General features: G+C 40.4%; 2 protein-coding genes across 3 annotated transcripts; both read right to left on the reverse strand.

Annotated features, from left to right (window-relative positions):
• Positions 1–1,445: 1,445 nt before the first annotated feature.
• Positions 1,446–14,451, reverse strand: si:dkey-49n23.1 (semaphorin-3D). 2 transcript variants are annotated; one of them, XM_058055314.1, is made up of 18 exons: positions 14,355–14,451; positions 13,594–13,757; positions 13,258–13,412; positions 13,085–13,147; positions 11,891–12,010; positions 11,672–11,762; positions 11,339–11,464; positions 11,115–11,257; positions 10,938–11,052; positions 9,946–10,015; positions 9,261–9,405; positions 8,496–8,718; positions 8,331–8,419; positions 6,782–6,823; positions 5,936–6,093; positions 2,902–2,966; positions 2,085–2,215; positions 1,446–1,965 (listed from the first exon to the last, which is right to left on the reverse strand). In XM_058055314.1, the coding sequence occupies exons 2-18, from the start codon at positions 13,709–13,711 to the stop codon at positions 1,588–1,590; spliced, it is 2,232 nt and encodes a 743-aa protein (XP_057911297.1). In that variant the 5' UTR covers positions 13,712–13,757; positions 14,355–14,451; the 3' UTR covers positions 1,446–1,587. The 2 variants fall into 2 exon arrangements, with proteins under 2 accessions (XP_057911297.1, XP_057911298.1); XM_058055315.1 differs by having other exon boundaries at positions 13,594–13,721; positions 14,355–14,420.
• Positions 14,452–14,613: 162 nt separating this feature from the next.
• On the reverse strand, positions 14,614–19,556 carry ssuh2.1 (ssu-2 homolog, tandem duplicate 1). Its single transcript, XM_058055316.1, has 12 exons — positions 19,480–19,556; positions 18,891–18,983; positions 18,738–18,822; positions 18,544–18,673; positions 16,407–16,467; positions 16,194–16,318; positions 16,067–16,129; positions 15,907–15,986; positions 15,723–15,815; positions 15,549–15,654; positions 15,361–15,468; positions 14,614–15,053 (listed from the first exon to the last, which is right to left on the reverse strand). The coding sequence occupies exons 1-12, from the start codon at positions 19,502–19,504 to the stop codon at positions 14,919–14,921; spliced, it is 1,104 nt and encodes a 367-aa protein (XP_057911299.1). The 5' UTR covers positions 19,505–19,556; the 3' UTR covers positions 14,614–14,918.
• Between the last annotated feature and the right edge of the window lie 3,192 nt (positions 19,557–22,748).

The following is a 22,748-nucleotide window of genomic DNA, read 5'->3' on the forward strand; positions in this document are numbered from 1 at the left end:
TTCATAATATGACTATATTGCCATAATATTTGGACTTCAGGCCCATAATATTTGCATTTTTAACCAACTTAATAAAAAAATACAACTTTTTTTGTTTCTTGTAATATTCAGTTTCAAAAATAATATTTAATTAATATTTAATTTAATATTTAATTTTTGTGATTCTAAAACTATGTTTTTTGTCTTCATCTTATTATTATAGCCATTATATTATTATTATATTTATTCTCGGAAAACTGCAATTTTTGGTCATTAGAATACACCTTTTTTGTCTTAAAAATATACAGTACATTTCAAGAATTTTTTTTTATCAGCTTTGTGATATAGTTGAAAAAGATTTAGTATATTCACTATATTATAATAGAATATATTTAGTTTTTTTGTCATTTTTGCTGTTTTTTTTTGTCATTTTCCAAATATTTCAACTTCCTTCTTAGTTTTGTTTTTCATAATATGACTATATTGCCATAATATTTGGACTTCAGGCCCATAATATTTGCATTTTTAACCAACTTAATAAAAATATTCCGTTTCAAAAATAATATTTAATTAATATTTAATTTAATATTTAATTTTTGTGATCTAAAACTATATTATTTGTCTTCATCTTATTATTATAGCCATTATATTATTATTATATTTATTCTCGGAAAATTGCAATTTTTTTGTCATTAGAATACACCTTTTTTGTCTTAAAAATATACAGTATATTTCAAGATTTTTTTTATCAGCTTTGTGATATAGTTGAAAAAGATTTAGTATATTCACTATATTATAATAGAATATATATAGTTGTTTTGTCATTTTCCAAATATGTCAACTTTCTTCTTAATTTTGTTTTTCATAATATGACTATATTGCCATAATATTTGGACTTCAGGCCCATAATATTTGCATTTTTAACCAACTTAATAAAAAAATAAAACTTTTTGTTTCTTGTAATATTCAGTTTCAAAAATAATATCTAATTAATATTTAATTTAATATTTAATTTTTGTGATCCTAAAACTATATTTGTCTTCATCCTATTATTATAGCCATTATATTATTATTATATTTATCCTCAGAAAATTGCAATTTTTTTGTCATTAGAATACACTTTTTTTTGTCTTAAAACAATTTTTTTCATTTCTGTTGTTATTTTTATAGTAGTTTAATATAATTTTAGTGAGACATAAATGGCCCCCAGGCTGCACTTTGGACACCACTGCTCTACCATATTCCATTCCCTGAGGCCAATGGGAGAATTTGGCAGTACATGCAAACTCCACGCAGAGATGGTCGAAGGTGGAATTGAACTCGGGTGTCCTAGCTGTGTGGCCCACGTGCCAACCACTCGATCACCGTGCAGAGTTTCATCAGTTTGGCAACGTTGATTCAGCATCTGTTTAGCATTGAAACGTCAGTGTTAACCATTCTGATGGAAAATCAACATTGTTACAATGTTGTATGGGAATTTTATTTATTAGCATTTTGGCTAAGCCTATTGGTCATATAGACATAAAAACATGAGCATTGTCAGAGTCAGAGTCACATTGTTCATGTTGTCCCCGGGGGCCATCTTTGTTCAAGTGACTCGGACTGATTTCAGAACCTCGACTCGTTCCTCCGAACGCGACTTTTTCTACTGTCATGTTTCAGTTTCAGTGTGAAGACTTTGTTTTGCCGCCGTTTCTCTCGGAACCACATCTGCTGGCAATACTCCACTATCTTCTGGTCCTTGGAGATTGCAGGCAGAGCGGCGGCTGCGGCGGCTGGGACGGGAGGTTGCCGGTTAGGACCGCCGCGGGCCCCGGGGAGGAGGCGGTGAGCGGGGATGACGTGAAGGCGGAAGCGGCTCACGACGCGGCTGTAGGAGAGTTCCGAGCCACTGCAGGTGTAGACGCCGTCGTCGGACAGTTGGAGGCGTTGAACCAGCAACCCTCTTTTAGTGTGGATGTGGCGCTCATCATTGCATGAACGAAGCTGAAAAAAAAAGCAGGAATTTATTGTCGTTTTCAAATAAGAAGCTAACGTGCACGTTGTTGGACCGTGCAAGGAAACAGCATGGCATCGCAGCAGTTGGGCGGAGTGGAGGAACTCACCACATGACTTCCTTCATTCTGCTGCTGCAGCGTCCACCTAAGCTCGGCCTGTGGCGAGCGTGGGACACACTCCATGAAGGACGTGTTTCCCTCCACGCCATACACAACCTTCACCTCCACGGAGTTCCAAGCTGAAGAAAAAACATTCATTCATTCATTCATTTGCTAATTAACCTAGCATGTTTTTGGGAATGTGGGAGGAAACCGGAGTACCCGGAGAGAACATGCAAACTCCACACAGAAATGGCCGAGGGTGGGCAAAGACAAAATAAGAAGCCAAAAAGTTACCACTTCCACACAAAATAGGAGAAGAACTCATTCATTCGTTCATTTTCTATTGCTTATCCTCACGAGGGTCGCGGGGGGCTGAAGCCTATCCCAGCTCTCTTTGGGCTATTGGACTTGTGGCCAACCAATCATAGGGCACATATAGACAAACAACCATTCACACTCACATTCATACCTATGGACAATTTGGAGTCGCCAATTAACCTAGCATGTTTTTGGAATGTGGGAGGAAACCGGAGTACCCGGAGAAAACCCACGCATGCACGGGGAGAACATGCAAACTCCACACAGAGATGGCCGAAGGTGGAATTGAACCCTTGTCTCCTAGCTGTGAGGATTGTGCGCTAACCACTCGAGCGCCGTGCCGCCCAAGAAAAAACATATTTGCCACAATAGTTCTGCTTTAGCTCACATTTACATCATCAAATGAATCAATTATTTTACTAGTGGTTAGCATGTAGGCCACACAGTCAGGAAGACCTGGGTTCGAATCATAGAAAATGGATGGATGACAAACAAGAGTCCTTACGGCCATCTGTGATTGGACAATGACTCCAGGTCTCGCCATACGTTGTGTCCTGAGTCCGGGCCCTCCTGATAAACACACACACACAGTTCAGAACACTTCAATGTTGTGAATATCATAATCTATGCACACAAACTTTGTATTTTTCCACAAATTAGGTTGTTTTTGGCCGAAAAGATTTCTTACATGATCAATGATCAGTGGTGAGTACCTCAACATGGTTAAAATGTACTGTAACGTATATTTTGGATAGTGTAAATGACTATAAATGTACCACAATAACTGTAGATAACTGTAATAACTGTAGATATTAACTGTAGATAACTGAAATGTACTGTAAATGACTGACATGTAGTGTACATGCACTGTAAATATACTTAACGGTAGTGTAAATGTGGTGTATATGTAGGGTGTATGTGTGTAAATGTTCACAAAATGACTGAAATATAATGTAAATGTAGTACTAATGACTGAAATGTAGTGTCAACATGGTTAAAATGTACTGTAACGTACATTTTGGATAGTGTGGATAGTGTAAATGTACTACAATAACTGTCGACAACTGAAATGTACTGTAAATGACTGGCATGCAGTGTAAATGTAATGTAAATATACTGCAAATGACTGAAATGTAGTGTACATGCACTGTAAATATACTTAAAGGTAGTGTAAATGTGGTGTATATGTAGGGTGTATGTGTGTAAATGTACTGCAATGTCATGTAAATGATTGTAAATGACTGTAATGTAGTGTAAATGTAGTGTAGGTGTACCGTAAATGACATTGTAAATGACTGTAATGTAGTGTAAAAGTAGTATAGGTGTACCATAAATGACATTGTAAATGACTGTTATGTAGTGTAGGTGTACCATAAATGACATTGTAAATGACTGTTATGTAGTGTAGGTGTACCATAAATGACGTTGTAAATGACTGTAATGTAGTGTAAATGTAGTGTAGGTGTACCGTAAATGACATTGTAAATGACTGGAATGTAGTTTAAATGTAGTGTAGGTGTACCGTAAATGACATTGTAAATGACTGTAATGTAGTATAACTGTAGTGTAGGTGTACCGTAAATGACATTGTAAATGACTGTAATGTAGTATAACTGTAGTGTAGGTGTACCGTAAATGACATTGTAAATGACTGTAATGTACTGTAAATGTAGTATAGGTGTACCGTAAATGACATTGTAAATGACTGTAATGTAGTATAACTGTAGTGTAGGTGTACCGTAAATGACATTGTAAATGACTGTAATGTAGTATAACTGTAGTGTAGGTGTACCGTAAATGACATTGTAATTGACTGTAATGTAGTGTAGGTGTACCGTAAATGACATTGTAAATGACTGTAATGTAGTATAACTGTAGTGTAGGTGTACCGTAAATGACATTGTAATTGACTGTAATGTAGTGTAGGTGTACCGTAAATGACATTGTAAATGACTGTAATGTAGTGTAAATGTAGTGTAGGTGTACCGTGAATGACATTGTAAATGACTGTAATGTAGTGTAAATGTAGTATAGGTGTACCGTAAATGACATTGTAAATGACTGTAATGTAGTGTAAATGTAGTGTAGGTGTACCGTGAATGACATTGTAAATGACTGTAATGTAGTGTAGGTGTACCGTAAATGACATTGTAAATGACTGTAATGTAGTGTAAATGTAGTGTAGGTGTACCGTGAATGACATTGTAAATGACTGTAATGTAGTGTAAATGTAGTATAGGTGTACCGTAAATGACATTGTAAATGACTGTAATGTAGTGTAAATGTAGTGTAGGTGTACCGTGAATGACATTGTAAATGACTGTAATGTAGTGTAAATGTAGTGTAGGTGTACCGTAAATGACATTGTAAATGACTGTAATGTAGTGTAGGTGTACCGTAAATGACATTGTAAATGACTGTAATAGTGTAAATGTAGTGTAGGTGTACCGTAAATGACATTGTAAATGACTGTAATGTAGTGTAGGTGTAACGTAAATGAGATTGTAAATGACTGTAATGTAGTGTAAATGTAGTGTAGGTGTAACGTAAATGAGATTGTAAATGACTGTAATGTAGTGTAGGTGTACCGTAAATGACATTGTAAATGACTGTAATGTAGTGTAAATGTAGTGTAGGTGTAACGTAAATGAGATTGTAAATGACTGTAATGTAGTGTAGGTGTACCGTAAATGACATTGTAAATGACTGTAATGTAGTGTAGGTCTACCGTAAATGACATTGTAAATGACTGTAATGTAGTGTAAATGTAGTGTAGGTGTAACGTAAATGAGATTGTAAATGACTGTAATGTAGTGTAAATGTAGTGTAGGTCTACCGTAAATGACATTGTAAATGACTGTAATGTAGTGTAGGTGTAACGTAAATGAGATTGTAAATGACTGTAATGTAGTGTAAATGTAGTGTAGGTGTACCGTAAATGACATTGTAAATGACTGTAATGTAGTGTAAATGTAGTGTAGGTGTACCCTAAATGACATTGTAAATGACTGTAATGTAGGGTAAATGTAGTGTAGGTGTACCGTAAATGACATTGTAAATGACTGTAATGTAGTGTAGGTGTAACGTAAATGAGATTGTAAATGACTGTAATGTAGTGTAAATGTAGTGTAGGTGTACCGTAAATGACATTGTAAATGACCGAAATGTAATGTAAACGAGCGTAACTGTACAGTAAATAACTGAAATGTAGTATAAATGTAGCGTTGATGACTGAACAGCAGTCGAAATGTACTCTAATGTCGCGTAAATGACTGTAAACATACTATAAATGACTGTCACTGTACAGTAAATTACTGCAATGTTGTGTAAATGTAGCGTTATTGACTGAAATGCAGTCAAAATGTACTATAATACCGTGTGAATGACTGCAAATGTAGTGTAAATGACTGTATCTGTATAGTAAATGACTGAAATGTAGTGTACATTGTACATCAAATGCCTGTAAATAACTGTCACAATCTCAGGAAGTACAAGTGCCCCTTCCACCCCCACCCGCCCCTCCTCCTCTGTGGAGCAACCTTTTGCTGGAGGCAAAGAATCTGGAGCAGGTCTGTCCGTCCCAGATGCAGTACGGGTCTCTGGCCAAGCGACAGTCGCTGCAGTCAGCGCCGTACAACTCACACCTTTGCAACGCCAGCTGGGCCACGCCCCCTTTGCTGGACACGTACAGCTGTTGCTGGAAGGGATGGAAAGCATAATAATAATGTTTATTATATGTTTATTACACTACTGTATGCTTATTACATGTTTGTTACTGCATGTTTATTACATGTTGATTACATTAGTACATGTGTTTATTGTGAGTTCAGTATTACACGACTCCATATGTTTGTTACATTACTGCATGTTTATATATGTTTATTACACTGCTGCATATGTTTATTACAGTACTGCAAGTTTATTACACTGCTATATGTGTTTATTACATTACTGTATGATAGGTTTATTATATTTATTACATTACTCTATATGTTTATTCCACAACTGCATACTTCTTTTACATTACTGCATATGTTTATTACACTACTGCATATATTTTTTTTACATTACTGCATATAGCTATTTAGCTTCCTGTTTGCTCATAGCGAACAATTAACATGCACATGCTTGATATTAATATCAGTGCATCATAATTCACATTTCACTGTGGCTAACGCTAACAAAGTTGTAAAATAGTCCATCAGGCTGCTATTTTTATCCAAAACTGCTAGTATTTGTAGGTGTAATCAATAGGATTAGGTACAGATTGCGTAGCTCATTATTTCATAATAAGAAGAATGAGATTTCCATTTCTACTGGAGCTCCAATTTACTCATGGACTTCTGATTATTAATGTATGTATGAATAGAAAAAAGTGAACTTACTTTCTTGCTGGAGATCTTCATGCTGTGGATGGCAGCAGGACTCTAAGAACAGTGAAAAAGAGCCATGATGATGATAAACAACACAAGTAACACTCATTTTCCAACGTGATGATGTGTGACGCATGACGAGTGAGCGTTTGAAACAAGCGTTGTGTACACTGATATCACATTGATATTGTATCTCCTCTCTGGGCACAGAAAATTGAGTCTGCTGCATCTTTCGAAGGCAGCGGATGTGGCTGGAAGGACCCAGCAGAGGTGGATAAAGCTGCTTTTCATTCAGGTTTTCAGGTGAGAAGACTAGAAATAAATGCTGGCAAATGTTTGGCTTGAAATAAACGATTTACACTGTTATTCGTATCGGTCCATTCTAACCTATTTTTATCTGCGATTAAGTGTGATTAATTATGAGTTAACTATGGACAAATGCATTCATTAATTCATTCATTTTCTACCGCATTTCCTCACGAGGGTCGCGGGGGTGCTGGAGCCTATCCCAGCTGTCTTCAGGCGAGAGGCGGGGTACACCCTGGACTGGTGGCCAGCCAATCACAGGGCACATATAGACAAACAACCATTCACACTCACATTCATACCTATGGACAATTTGGAGTCGCCAATTAACCTAGCATGTTTTTGGAATGTGTTAGTGTTCTTACAAAGAACACTAAACTCATCACACAACAACTTAACACTCAAAGGGTATAAATATGAAACCAGCTCAACCGAATCATTAATTCATTCATTTTCTACCGCTTATTCTCACGAGGGTCGCGGGGGGTGCTGGAGCCTATCCCAGCTGTCTTTGGGCAAGAGGCGGGGTACACCCTGGACTGGTCGCCAACCAATCACAGGGCACATATAGACAAACAACCATTCACACTCACATTCATACCTATGGACAGTTTGGAGTGGCTAATTAACCTAGCATGTTTTTGGAATGTGGGAGGAAACCGGAGTACCCGGAGAAAACCCACGCATGCACGGGGAAAACATGCAAACGCCACACAGAGATGGCCGAGGGTGGAATTGAACCCTGGTCTCCTAGCTGTGAGGTCTGCGGCTAACCACTCGACCGCCCTTGGACAAATGCAATTAATCGCAATTAAATATTTGTATTGATTGACAGCCCTAATAACAACATCACATCACATAATATAACATAATATAATATAACATAACATTTATGCTCAATGTCCAACCTTTCAAGGACTTGAGGAAGAAATGAGGCGTATGGGGGTTCACTTCCTGTTTTTAAGTGCAGCTGCTTTCCTGTTTCTTTGTTGGCTTTCCTTCACCTGGGCTGCGTCCGGAAAGTCTCTATCTATCATCCAACCCCGACTGCTTTTCCTGAAGTCCACGGCAGGTCCGGTCTGACTGGCAAGGCAGTGCGTAGTCATGTTCCCAAGTGGACGACACGACTCATACTACTTCACCGCAAACATTCCCACCACCTTTTTCCCAGTGATCAAGTAAGAGGATGCTCACACGAGTCTAATAAAATTCCTCCTTGTTTTTCCTGGAGAGAAAATGACGACTTAAATCTCACCTGGAAGACCGTTAGCGCTTCTAGAAAGATGGCGTCTATCTCTGATGTGTCTTTGACCTCAGACACAACCTTCAGCACCTTCCCGTCATCTGCAGGATGGACACACACACACACAGGAAACATGCTGTAGAAAAAGGACACATCTACTCCTCCACTCCCGCTAACCTGTGCCTAGGAATAAGACGTGGTAGGTTGCGTCCTCCGTGTCCAGCCTGTCTACCACCACCCTGGTTAGCATGTAGGACACGTTGACCTGGGTGAAGACGGGTCTGCCGCCTAGAGGCAGGACGGGTTCCCACATGAGCTGATGCTGTCGCATGAAGCTCACCACCTCGTCTGGAAAGTCCTGGGTGGACTCATGGAGCGCATCATTGGTCTCACTGGGACACTGGTGGACATGTCCAGACATCAGGCAGATGTTAATTCAATAACACATTGAAATGTAAACATATAGTATCATATCTATATCATACATATGGACAATTTGGAGTCGTTAATTAACCTAGCATGTTTTTGGAATGTGGGAGGAAACCGGAGTACCCAGAGAAAACCCACGCATGCACAGGGAGAAACTCCACACAGAGATGGCCGAGGGTGGGGAAAGACAAAATAATAAGCCAAAAAGTTACCACTTCCACACAAAATAGGAGGAGAACTCATTCATTCATTCATTTTCTATTGCTTATCCTCACGATAAGCTAATTAACCTAGCATGTTTTTGGAATACCCAGAGTACCCAGAGAAAACCCATGCATGCACAGGGAGAACATGCAAACTCCACACAGAGATAACCAAGGGTGGAATTGAACCCTAGTCTCCTAGCTGTGAGGTCTGCGCGCTAACCACTTGACCGCCGTGCCGCTCGTATACATAATAAATCAATAAAAAAATCATGTCTGCGATATTTCTATGTGGAAAAAGCCAACTCACAGCGCCAGGTCTCGGGTACGGGATGCGTCCTTTGTACTCCACCCAGCGATAGTCGGGACCTTCTTTGTGTGCAAATGGACCGTTGAAGGCCGCTCGAATCGACGACATCGGGAAGACGCAAACTGCCGAGCCTCGAAACAACGAGCTGAGGGACAGAGAGCACGTAGAAAAAAACACTTTGGCCACAGTGTGATTGCCGTGTACCCCGCCTCCTTATTATTATTATTATTATTCATTAATTTATTTTATATTATATATATCATTATATTTATTTTCTACCGCTTATCCTCACAAGGGTCGCAGGGTGCTGGAGCCTACCCCAGCTGTCTTCAGGCGAGAAGCGGGGTACACCCTGGACTGGTGGCCAGCCAATCACAGGGCACATATAGACAAACAACCATTCACACTCACATTCATACCTATGGACAATTTGGAGTCGCCAATTAACCTAGCATGATTTTGGAATGTGGGGGGAAACCGGAGTACCCGGAGAAAACCCACGCATGCACGGGGAGAACATGCAAACTCCACACAGAGATGGCCGAGGGTGGAAATGAACTCAGGTCTCCAAGCTATGAGGCCTGTGCGCTAACCACTTGACCACCGTGCAGCCATGATTATTATTCTTTATTTATATTATTGTTTAAAATTTATTGTGGACTGACGAATGTCAAGCTGGACGAACCTGGAGGTTCTGAAGACTCCGTAGATGATCGGGTTTTGAGGATCTTTAGTCTCCAGAACAAAGACGTCCTCTGAAAAAATAAAATAACAAAATAAAACATTTTTAATTCATTCATTCATTCTTAACGTATACTGTAGGTATGTAGATATTTTTTTCCCTAAAATCTGTTTTTTAGAATTATTTATTTTTATGATAATTTAATAGACGAGGCGCAGCGCGGCGCACCCTCGTCCCTCAGACCAATCAAATGAACGCCTCTCATTGTCTTTAAATGCGCAGGACTGGACTTCGCATCAGAGGCCACAATGCGCGCCATGCACCAAGTACGCCACCTCATGGGACACGTCACCTGTTCCTGACAGTTACATTAAACACAGCAGCAGGCTAATCCAAGCATCTTACTTGTTTTAGTACACTAGCATTCCTGCTCTACATCACCAAATAGAACAACCTTTGATGGTATATTCACGAGAAAAAAATGAACAGGGAAAAAATATATCCTACACAGATTTTAACAATAAATTTTATATTTATCTTTGTTTTTAGTTGTTAATTATTAGTTGTCTAATGGGTCACATGTCCATGCCGTGTTGGCTCGTTTGCATACTAACAGTGATTGAACCGTTACTGAGGTTTTGCACTATATGTGAACAAAGTGTGGTGTCGGTTCGGTTTTCATTATCGGGAAAAAAACAATATCACACTTTTATGATGATATTGGGCCGATAATTATCGGACATCCTTAGTTATATTATAATAACTACATGTATACTGTATACTGTATAATCATTATCTAATTATATTCTAGCCATACTATAATTATATTATATACTAGACTCAACTAGAGGTGTTGCCTCGTTAGAGGTCAGAGCTGCTGAGTATTTGAAGTATTTGAGTATTTGAAGTATCTGAGCATTTTAAATGGCGTCCACGGCAGTGAGGAATTCAAACTACGTGGGTGGAAGAAGTAGAAAACGTTTCTGATAAGTTACCAAGTTGATCAAAGTGTGTATGGACCCCAGATGGACCTGGCACCGAACAGACCAGCCGGGCTTTGAGGAATGTGGTCCAGCGGTTGATCAGGCTCCGCCTGCCTCCTGCGTCATTCTGGAAGGAGGAGACAGGAAGTGGGAAGAGCGCACGCTCATAGCAACCTGACGTCCACATACCTTACACACTCGAGCCACTCGGCTGTAGACCTTGTGGTCCCACTGGTCGGCCTCCACGGCCGCCTCCCTGAAGAAGAAGTAGATCTTGTCGTCATCGGGATGGTGCGTGTCTGGGATAGAGAAGGAACCTACGAACTCCGGCACTGATGGAAGACATCAGTCCATTTAAAGGGACGGATATATGTGTGTGTGTGTGTGTGTATGCATGCGTGTGTGTGTGTCACCGTTGAGCCAGTTGTGGTCATAAGCTTCCGTGCGGAGATGCCGGCCGGCACCCTGGATGGACGTACGAAAGATGGCAGCGTTGGTGCCCATGAAATCCACAGATGTGCCAGCATACACGTCGGTGTCTGTAGGTACATGTCATCATATTTTTATTCCATACCTCCGCGTCCCCGTTAGGGTCACGTTCTTGGTATCGGGTCAATACCAAAATTGGTTGATGCCAAGGCTAGCTGCTACTTTACATGTTGATATTATGTCAAAATGTCACCACCATTAACTCGGGCGGTGGTGTGACGCTACAGATTGGGGGCACGGTGAAGGGCGAGACGTACCGCTCAGTCGAGCAGTGAAAGGTTCCCTTGGACTGTAAGGACATTTTCCTCGTCCGGATACAACTGTGTGAGACAGCAATGACAGCGCCTCCTGCAGGACACATGCATATAGCATATAGCATGTCAGTGTTTTGCGGCATGAATATTGTGCTATATGAGTACCACCATCAGCATGCAATGAGTTATCAAGGCAACATGAATATAGACATAACATATAACCGGTGTATGAAGGTTGACGTGAAGGAGGCCACACTGAGGGTTGAAGGCGCCTGTGGCACAAACGTAAACATGCGTCTTGTTGAAAGGCTGCAGCAGACGCACAAAGTTGGCGCACTCGCTCTGAAAAAAAACAGCAAAAGTTCAACATTTTTGGAGTATTTGGACAACATCTAAGGTTCAACATCTTGTTCTCAATCAGAAATCACTCCACACTCTTTATTGCTCTCTGGTTCTACCATATCTTACTTATTGTGTGGAAATATGGACTAATAACTATAAAAGCAATCTTCACTTGCTAAATGTACTGCAAAAAAAGGTCAGTAAGGATAATTCAGAGAACATACTAACTCCTTATTTCTAAAATCACAAATACTTCAACTTGCTGATATAGTTCATCTTCAAACAGCTAAAATAATGCATAAGGCTAAAAATAAGCAATTAGCTAAAAATGTCATCCAATACTTCTCTACAAGAGAGGAGAAATATGATCTCAGGGAAGAAGTACATTTGAAACACTTCTATGCTAGGACTACGTTATGCTAGCCATAGCATTTCAGTATGTGGAATCAAACTATGGAATGGATTGAGTAAGGAAATCAAACAATGCACAACGATGAGCCAATTCAAGAAACAATACAAGCAGTTGATGTTTGCTAAATACAAGGATGAAGAGTCTTGAACCAGTCATGATGTGCTATATATATCACTATATTGACACTTACTATGGTACCCATTATGGCATTGGATGCTCATATCACCTCGTACTTTGGTACAAGACAAAAAAAAAATTAAAATTAAAAAAAATTAAAAAAAAATAATACAAATTAATAAAAAATTATAAAATAAATTCATAAATAAAATAAATTTGCTAAATACAAGGATGAAGAGTCTTGAACCAGTCATGATGTGCTATATATATCACTATATTGACACGCACTATGGTACCCATTATGGCATTGGATGCTCATATTAAACTGTATTATGGAAAGCAGGAAGTGAACAAATGTAACAGTTACTGATTGTAAAAGTACCAGATGGAGGGGTAGGATTTAATAAGCTTTGCTTCTTCCTACTCCTTTTAGACATGTTGAACTGGGAACTGATTATGGGATGCACTCAATTGTAATCTGATGCATGTTCAAATGAAATAAAACCATTACCATTACCATTACCATTACCATTACCATTACTTACCTGCAGACTTTTTCCAATCATGAGACAGTGTTGCACATCTCTTTGGGCAGCCGGCCAGTGCACCTGCGTAACATGTCATAAATGTCAACTCTTCATTGAGTTTCATCCGTGTTTTCATCAAGGTGTATAAAAATACACGCTAAAATGCTGCCTACACGTCCAAAACATCTCACCGTCTGCCAGGGAAGATCAACGCTGTCTGACCTTAGCAGGTGCACGTGGTCTTTCCCTCCGACCAGCAACCAGCCCTGGTCTTCATCCAGCAGCAGCACCGGGACACCACCAGTGGCGCCGCCCCCCCAGTACACAGCCGACCCATTTTTCAGCGCTGCCGGATTTAACACAACTTCAGTCATTGTGCGAATGGACATACATTACGATCATTAATCAGTGTGTGAATGGACATGCATCTCCATCATTAATAATTGTGCGAACGGACGTACGACACCATCAATCCATCATTGTCTGACTGGACGTACACAACCATGATGTCAAGGTGCGTTTTTTACCTTCGTAAGGCAACTGAAGTCGGGGTTCCATGGGGAGGGGCAAGTCCGAGGCTGTCGCCATGAGCGTGGCCAGTGGGAGGAGCCACAGCATCGTCTTCATCTTAGATTGTGAGCGCATGCGTGTGAAGCTGCGGTAAAGTGTTCGTTTTCGTTCACCTGAAAGACTAAATTAAAAAAAGAAACACAATCTTTGTGTCTGTCAAATGTAGCATTTCAAATGCTACAATCTGCTATTCTGCCCTCATTTTTTCAATATCTCATGTTTAATATGCTGACTATGTGTCGTTGGAAAAAACGTGAATTTTGTAAAAATTTGTAAAAAGTAAAACTTTTTGTTTTATACAACAGCAGGCTGAGATGCGTTTCTCTTCTTGTCTACTTTTGTGGGAATAGTGTGACAAAATTGAGAAATCCTACACACTCAAACAAACACACACACACACACACACACAATACAGTAGGAAACACACTCACGAGGAAACAGGAAGCTAGCTACAATGGTGAGACCCTAAAGGGGACATAAAGCCTTGAATAAATAAACATAAATCATCGAATAGATGGAAGAGTGGTTTGTGCTGCTACCGCATATAAAATGTGTCACAAGTTCAATTCCATATTCATTTCTTTGCGTCAAAACAATTCACATCACAAAAAGTACATTTCTCATTAGACCCACAGCCCCCTGAATGTAGTATTTTCATCCTATAATCAAATATAATCCAAAATATAATCGATTATCAAAACATTTCCTTACGACTCACCTGTTGTGCTGGCGTCGTGACGTCACAGCAACTACGTCGACGTCAGTGAAATAGAACCGCACAATCAGTGATGTCTGCCCGCGAAGTGCACGTGAAAGCTGTGCGCTGGTTTAAAAGCGGTGACGCCTTCAGGGCCGCTGGGACAGTCCTTTTCCTGTCAGGTGGGCGTGGAATTCTGTTAAACCTTTTTCTCCACATACAAACTTGGCCATAATTCACACATTTTGTTAATAATTGATGCCTGTAGACAACTGAAAGTTTAACATTTTAATAAAAGAGTGTGTATATACAGTATATAAATATACATTTCATAAAGTTTACATATACAGTACATTTATATCTTCGTGGAGCTGTGATGCATAGTAGTGTGATGACGTCACACTATTGACTGATCCACTACATAAGATTACATTCTCACATATAAAATACACAGTTGTTAGAGGTACATGGCGCCCCCTGCTGGAGGTCTTTGTCATTAACGCTACAGTTTCGACATTTTTACATTTCAACTTTTGACAAATTGGGCATTTCTGCTTCACCTGCACACATACTGTGCACGTCATCCTACAAAATGGCGCAGGCGGACGGATACTTGGAGGTGAACACTTTGTTCTCCACGCCGTACACAAAGAAGCTGAAGTCCTTGCCGCTGTACGAGCAGAACGCGTGCGTTAGCGGAACCAGCTCCACCGTCTGGCGCTGCAGTTGCAAAAAAAAACACATTAGCATACTATAAAAACATAAATCAAATATATACAGTAGATAAATAATACATATATACTATAATATTTATATATATAGTATATAAATATTAAAACAACAGACAATATATATAATGACAATAACTATAATAATAACTAACACTAACCCCTAAGATTTCTTCCATATGTTGGAAGAGGATTAGTTGCTAAGCTGACAGTCCAGTATGTGTAAAGCTATGTTGTGTCTTCTGTCGCCATGGTAACAGCAGGGGTCAGGGGAGGGTTTCAGGTGTGTGTCGACACACCTGCTGCAGAATGCGACATGTGGCACTGAAGCGACTCAGGTGGTCGTTTATCAGCTGGCGGGAAACGTCGCAGATCTCCTGATCGGGAAAGCCTTGGATGGGATAAACCTGCGTGCGGGAAAGCTAAGCTCAGCTAAAATCAGCTAAGCTAAATGATAACAACAGTTTTTTGGGTGTTTTTTTTGTACCAGCAAACTCTCGTCCACAAAGAAGGGGTCGCCTGTCACCTTCTCAAACTTTTTGTCCGGGAAGTCAGGTTGGCGATCAGGAATGAAATCCGCAACGTTGTTCTTCCTATACGCACACATAAACACACATGGTAGCGGGGTTTGAACGTGCGCATGTGTGTGGATGAGGCCTACCATGTCACTGTTAGTTGGATGAAATGAAGAAGGTTCTGGCAGCCATTACACACACTGCACGTCTTGTAGCCGTGCCCGTGACAGGAAATGCACCTAAAAAGGGCGGGGAATGTCAATCCACCCATGAACGCATCCATCAATCAGTGATGTGCTTTAGTCCAAACATGTTGTCATGTGACAGCACCTTTTGCGTCCTCGGCCGTGACAGGAAGTGCAGCGCTTTTTGTGCGCGCGCCCGCTACCGTGGCAGAACGTGCACCGTTTCTGTGGACAAACTCTCGCTGTCATGGCAATGTCACACTTGTTTTTTTTGGGACATGTGTATCGCAAATCGGGAAGCTCACCGTGCCTCTGCCGTGACACGCCATGCAGCGAGTCCGTCCGCAGCCGCTGCACTTGTGACACAACTACAACACACACATACACTGAAAGTGGCATCACTACTACACACCGCTGAAAGTCGTGTTGAACCTTGATGAAGGACGAGTGCGGGACTCGAGTTTTCTCCACCGTGTCGGTGAATCTCTGAGGCATGGTGACGGGAACATCCCACGGAGGAGGACTCATTCCGTACTGAGGCCCGTCTACTGTCTGTCCTGTTCAAGCACAACGCACACTAATACACACACACACATGCGCCTGTACAAGAGACCACATGCAGTGATGGGATGGGTCAACCGTTACCCTTGTAGGGTTCAAAGTGCCAAGCGCTGGTTCTGGTCTCGGTGTAGGTCTCCAGTCGGTACTGCAGAAGAAGAACATGTTGATGGAGGGCCGCGTGTAATTTAGTTTTTGCGACGGTAATCCCTCATTAATTGGTTCCGGACCCAACCGTGATCAGGAAAGTAGGCTTATTTTGGTAGTTAGAGCATACAATACCTGATTACCACCTTTTAAAAATGCTTTTTAACATTGTTAGAGCTCTCCAGACAGGTAATAACACCCCTATAGTCACCTTTACCCTCCTACTGCCCAATATAGTAGACATAATAATAGAGAAGACTAATTTAGACTCACACATTTCAGCATTGTCCCTTGTTCCTTTTTTATTTCCTGTTTCTGTCTCGCACTTCCTGCAGACTTCCTGAAACAATGCTGACACCTAGTGACCAGCGAGGAATACTACACATAATCACAACAAATGCGTCTTCTGAATGCCTTATATTTAGCCCAGGGGTCTCAAACACGCGGCCCGCGGGCCAAATGTGGCCCGCAGGACACTAGTTTGAGGCCCCTGCCTTGATATGAAAGTTTAATGTTAGTGCGGCCCGCGCAAGTTTGATATGGATGCTGTATGGTATCATGTACCCAGAAAAAATTATTACGTTTGATTAATGTTCATGTTAAAGGTTAAATAACTGTTAATAGTTATCCTCCCTATCCATGTGGAAGTGGTACGTTTTTGGCTATTTAAGTTTAAAGGAAATAACTTGAAGGCTACCGTTTAGGTCGCTAGCTCTCTAGTTTGCGAGTTAGCATGTGTCTCAAGACCCTGCAGTTGCGCAATATGTTGTAAATAAAAAGAGTATAAATGTGACTATAGTCGTGTTTTGTCATGTCTACAGGGCTCTAATAATGCTTTGTTCATTTTAATCTGAAAAAAATCATTTGTCTACCCACCAACTATATGTGGTTTCTTAAGTTTTTATTATTTGCCATTTTATGACTATTATTATATTTATTTATTTATTACTGATTGATTGATTTTCTTTATTCTTGATTTGTTTATTTATTTTTCATCTTATTTTGTGTAGAAAAATAAAAAGTAAGATATTTGAGAACAGTGGAATGTTTTATCAGAGCTTTTCTTGTAGAAAATTGGAACCAAAGTTTTTAAAATGTTTTTGTTTTTAATAAATGCGTTTTTTTTTGAAAACCTGATGCGGCCCAGTCTCACCTAAACCCGAGCTCCAGTGGCCCCCAAGTAAATTGAGTTTGAGACCCCTGATTTAGCCATTTTTCTGTTTGAAAATGCTTCAAGTGCTTCATTTAGGAAAAAAATATTAATTCATGTATTTTTTAAAAACATGATGGTGTGGAAAACCAAAAAGGGGGAGCACATCACCCCAATTCTCGGTTGCCTGTTGGCTTTAGGATTGATTTTAAGATTTTATTGTTGTTTTTAAAGCGTTGAATGGGCTGGCCCCCAAATGCATCTCGGACTCATTCAAATTTACTCTCTAGCGCGGTCACTGAGGTCCGAGGGCCAGCCATAGTCGACCCCAAGTTATGGAACTCTCTCCCCTCCCAAGGTAAAAAGGCCCCCACCATCGAAAGCCTTAAGTCTCGTCTTAAAACCCAATTTTATTGTCTGGCTTTTAACTCTGCATGAGTCGTATGGTCCTGTGTCTTTTAGTTTTCTTTTTTTTTTATTGGTTTTATTTTTTATACTTTTATTACTTTGCTTCTTGTTTTTAATATTTTACTGTCTTGAATGTCTTTCTTCTTATTTGACCTTTTAGTTCCTGATTAAATTCAATTTGTACTTTTTATTTTACTAGGCTGTGCAGCACTTTGGAAACTCTGTTTATAAAATGTGCTATATAAACAAAGTGGATTGGATTGCTTTTATTTTGAAGGCCTGTCTTTGATGTTGCCGAGAGGAGCGAAGGCTGCTTGCTCTGGCAAAATCAGAGTTTTTTTTTCATGGAAGTTCAAATCTGGGAAGGTTTTTACACCAGGAGAAAAGCGCAAAATGTGGCTAGCAAAAAATGGCTAGCAACATTCGTAATATCGCTCACCGCTAGTTAGCAGCTAGCTAGGCACAAGCATGACAACACGTTCATGTCAGAGTTTGTCGGACGTTGGCAAAGACTCGTACCCGGTAGACGGTGACAGGTCGGAGTTCTTTGAAGGTCAGGTTGCGGGCCGGCTTGGAGCTGTAGGTCCATTTGGACTGGACAAATCTGAGCAGGGCATCTCGGGCCACGTCCTCCGAGACCGAAGGAACCCTGGAGAACATTAGAGCAACTTATTTTATTTTGAAGGACAGTTGTCAACCCTTGGAAGATTTACCTGACATCAGGCACCGCTGTGCTCCTGTCCTCTTGGGGCTGGGGGGTATAAGCTGGAGGGGGCGGGTACACGGGGTCATCGGCATCTGGTCGTGCACGTGACACAAACACGTGAAAACTTGACCTCACGTGCACAAAAGAAGAAGGAAAATACCTCCTTTGTGTCCCTGATATCCAGCGATGTCCTCCAGCCAGCCTGGGGGGGGCGCTGTCGGACCCTCCTCCGGTATGTTGGCGTCAAAGACGTCTGACAACAACAACAACTTCTTGATACTTTCACTAACTGTATTAACTGTGTACTTTCACTCAGTATCCTGCAATCGGATAATTTGACGTGTTTTGTGTGACATAACTACTACTAGTTACATCTCTACTACTAATACTTTAGCATACTTTTGCAGCTCGTTCAGGTGAAAGTATAAAGTACGCATGTCAGAGTACAAAACCGCTATCAAGTAACAAGTCCACGTTAGCAGTAGAAATATTAGAATTGTAAAACTACAATATTTCGGTTGTACGTTGGACATAAACATCTTTCATGTGAGAAAATAAATCCCGTGACTGGACTTGCGCCCGAGAGATTCGAGAGGGAAGAAGAAGAAGAAGAAGAAGAAGAAGAAGAAGAAGAAGACCGCTTGTGAAACCAACAGAACATCCGAACCAACACAAAAACCAGAACCATCAGAACCTCAGGGACACCAAGACGTTGTATTAGCATAAAGGTTTCCGAGGAAATCTCTTACCCTGATCCTCGTGCTGTTGGTCCATGTCCCACCCAGATGGTCTCGCTGAAGATTCCGGGTGACGTCACAAACCCACTACTCATTTCAAAATAAAAGTATCTACAGGTAGAAGGTTTGATAATGAACTATATCACATACACAAAGTAGATTCATTGTTATGCTCACGCACCAACAATAACGGTGGTCGAGTGGTTAGCGCGCAGACCTCACAGCTAGGAGACCAGGGTTCGATTCCACTATCTCTGTGTGGAGTTTGCATGTTCTCCCCGTGCGTGCGTGGGTTTTCTCCGGGTACTCCGGTTTCCTCCCACATTCCAAAAACATGCTAGGTTAATTAGCGACTCCAAATTGTCCATAGGTATGAATGTGAGTGTGAATGGTTGTTTGTCTATATGTGCCGTGTGATTGGCTGGCCACCAGTCCAGGGTGTACTCCACCTCTCGCCCGAAGACAGCTGGGATAGGCTCCAGCACCCCCCACGACCCTCGTGAGGAAAAGTGGTAGAAAATGAATGAATTAATAGATTTCACATTTCAGTGGAACCTGGGCTTTGGCCATAATGTTAAAAAATGTACAAATAAACAAAATAAAGATGATGAAAAGATTCCCTGTTGCAAATCTCTCTATAGCAGGGGTCTCAAACATGCAGCCCGCGGGCCAAATGTGGCCCGCAGGACACTAGTTTGAGGCCCCCGCCTTGATATGAAAGTTTAATGTTAGTGCGGCCTGCGCAAGTTTGATATGGATGCTGTATGGTATCATGTACCCAGAAAAAATTATTACGTTTGATTAATGTTCATGTTAAAGGTTAAATAACTGTTAATAGTTATCCTCCCTATCCGTGTGGAAGTGGTAAGTTTTTGGCTATTTAAGTTTAAAGGAAATAACTTGAAGGCTACCGTTTAGGTCGCTAGCTCTCTAGTTTGCGAGTTAGCATGTGTCTCAAGACCCTGCAGTTGCGCAATATGTTGGAAAGGAATATATATATTATATATATAATATATATAATATATAATATATATAATATATATATATGTATAGAGGAAAAAAATGTGACTATAATCGTGTTTTCTCATGTCTACAGGGCTCTAATAATGCTTTGTTCATTTTAATCTGAAAAAAATCATTTGTCTACCCACCAACTATATGTGGTTTCTTAAGTTTTTATTATTTGCCGTTTTATTATTATTATTATATTTGTTTATTTATTACTGATTGATTGATTTTCTTTATTCTTGATTTGTTTATTTATTTTTCATCTTATTTTGTGTAGAAAAATAAAAATTAAGATATTTGAGAACAGTGGAATGTTTTATCAGAGCTTTTCTTGTAGAAAATCGGAACCAAAGCACTGAAAAAGTTTGTATATTTTTCTGTTTTTAATAAATGCAATTTTTTTTTTTTGGAAAACCTGATGCGGCCCAGCCTTGCCCAGACCCTAGCTCCAGTGGCCCCCAGGTAAATTGAGTTTGAGACCCCTGGTCTATAGTGTCCCAAATTTACATTTTGCATTGTTGTATGTTAAGGTTATAAGGAGACATTCAAATGCAAATGGCAGAAATGGGAGTGATACGCGAAATGTTTTGAGTTCAAAGTTGAAGTGAAGTCAAGTCAAGTTTATTTATATAGGCCTTAATCACAAAAGAGCCTGAAAGGGCGTAACAAGCGGGTAGACAACAGTAGATGATAGACGATAGACAAAGAAGAAGAGAGAAGAGCGAAGTCCCTGAAAAGGCAGAAATGGGGATTGAATCTCATTGATGTTAAACGGAGTAAACCGTCTTCAAAGATCTGGAAGGTTATGGAACCCCAAAAAATGTCACTGGCCCTGAGCCGGAGGATCCCATTGGCTGTCAAATGAAGGTTGTTACTGGTGCTGAGTGCAGTGCAATAAAACACGGGACATTGAGAGGTGGAGGAAATTTTGATTCTCTAATGAGGAAAAAATGCAAGCTTGATTCCAACGTTACTGGCTTGACAAGGAGATCCCACCTGAGTTGTTGTGTGAAATTTTGATCAAGGTCAAAGTCAAGGTCAAATGTATTTATATAACACATTCCCAACAGTTACCTGCCCAAAGTGCTATACAGCAGCCAGTATAACACAAAACATACAAGCATAATAATAACTCATACAGCTAAAAGTAAAAGGTAAAAACAGTGCACAGAATAATGACGCTAATAAAAACAGTAAAACAGTAAGTAAGAGTAATAGAAAAATAAAACGGCTGCACGGTGGGTGAGTGGTTAGCGCACAGACCTCACAGCAAGGACACCTGAGTTCAATCCCACCCTCGGTTTGCATGTTCCCCCTGTGCATGCGTGGGTTTTCTCCGGGGACTCCGGTTTCCTCCCACATTCCAAAAACATGCTAGGTTAATTGGCCACTCCAAATTGTCCATAAGTGCACGGCGGATGAGTGGTTAGCGCGCACACCTCACAGTTAGGAAACCAGGGTTCAATTCCACACATCTCTGTGTGGAGTTTGCAAAAGGAGTAGGAAGAAGCAAAGCTTATTAAATCCTACCCCTCCATCTGGTACTTTTACAATCAGTAACTGTTACATTTGTTCACTTCCTGCTTTCCATAATACAGTTTAAGTTGTTTTTTTTGTTTTATAATGTTCTCCCCGTGCATGCGTGGGTTTTCTCCGGGTACTCCGGTTTCCTCCCACATTCCAAAAACATGCTAGGTTAATTGGCGACTCCAAATTGTCCATAGGTATGAATGTGAGTGTGAATGGTTGTTTGTCTATATGTGCCCTGTGATTGGCTGGCCACCAGTCCAAAAATAACATGTATTCCAGAATTATCATGTTTCAAGGACCATAAAATGCGTCAACAGTTTCAAGTTATTCTGCAGAAATGGAGGTTGATCCAGCAACCAATTCGTAGAGGTGTTCCAAGTTCTGCTGTACTTATACTACCTCCTCTGTCGGCATAAAAACTGTGTTTGGAACACACTGTGGTAGTACTGGAGAAAGTAATTAAGAAGTAACACTTAAAAATGTAGGTTTTTCCTCGAGAGAAATTGATGGTATTGGTATTGACGGTATGCTGAACAAACGTTTACAAGTATAGAAAATCTGGCTCTTTTTTCAGTGGACAAATTGTGAACAAGTTGAGCGACACAAACGCACACACACACACACACACACACACACAATGCACTGAGAGTGTGTGTGTTTGTAAATGACTTCATTATGTCGAAGAAATGAAAGCATCTTTTGTCTGTGTTTGTGTATGCGGAAAGGCTACAAAATGAAGTCAT

The sequence above is a fragment of the Doryrhamphus excisus genome, chromosome 18 (assembly GCF_030265055.1).
Source record: "Doryrhamphus excisus isolate RoL2022-K1 chromosome 18, RoL_Dexc_1.0, whole genome shotgun sequence".
Lineage (NCBI taxonomy): Eukaryota > Metazoa > Chordata > Actinopteri > Syngnathiformes > Syngnathidae > Doryrhamphus > Doryrhamphus excisus.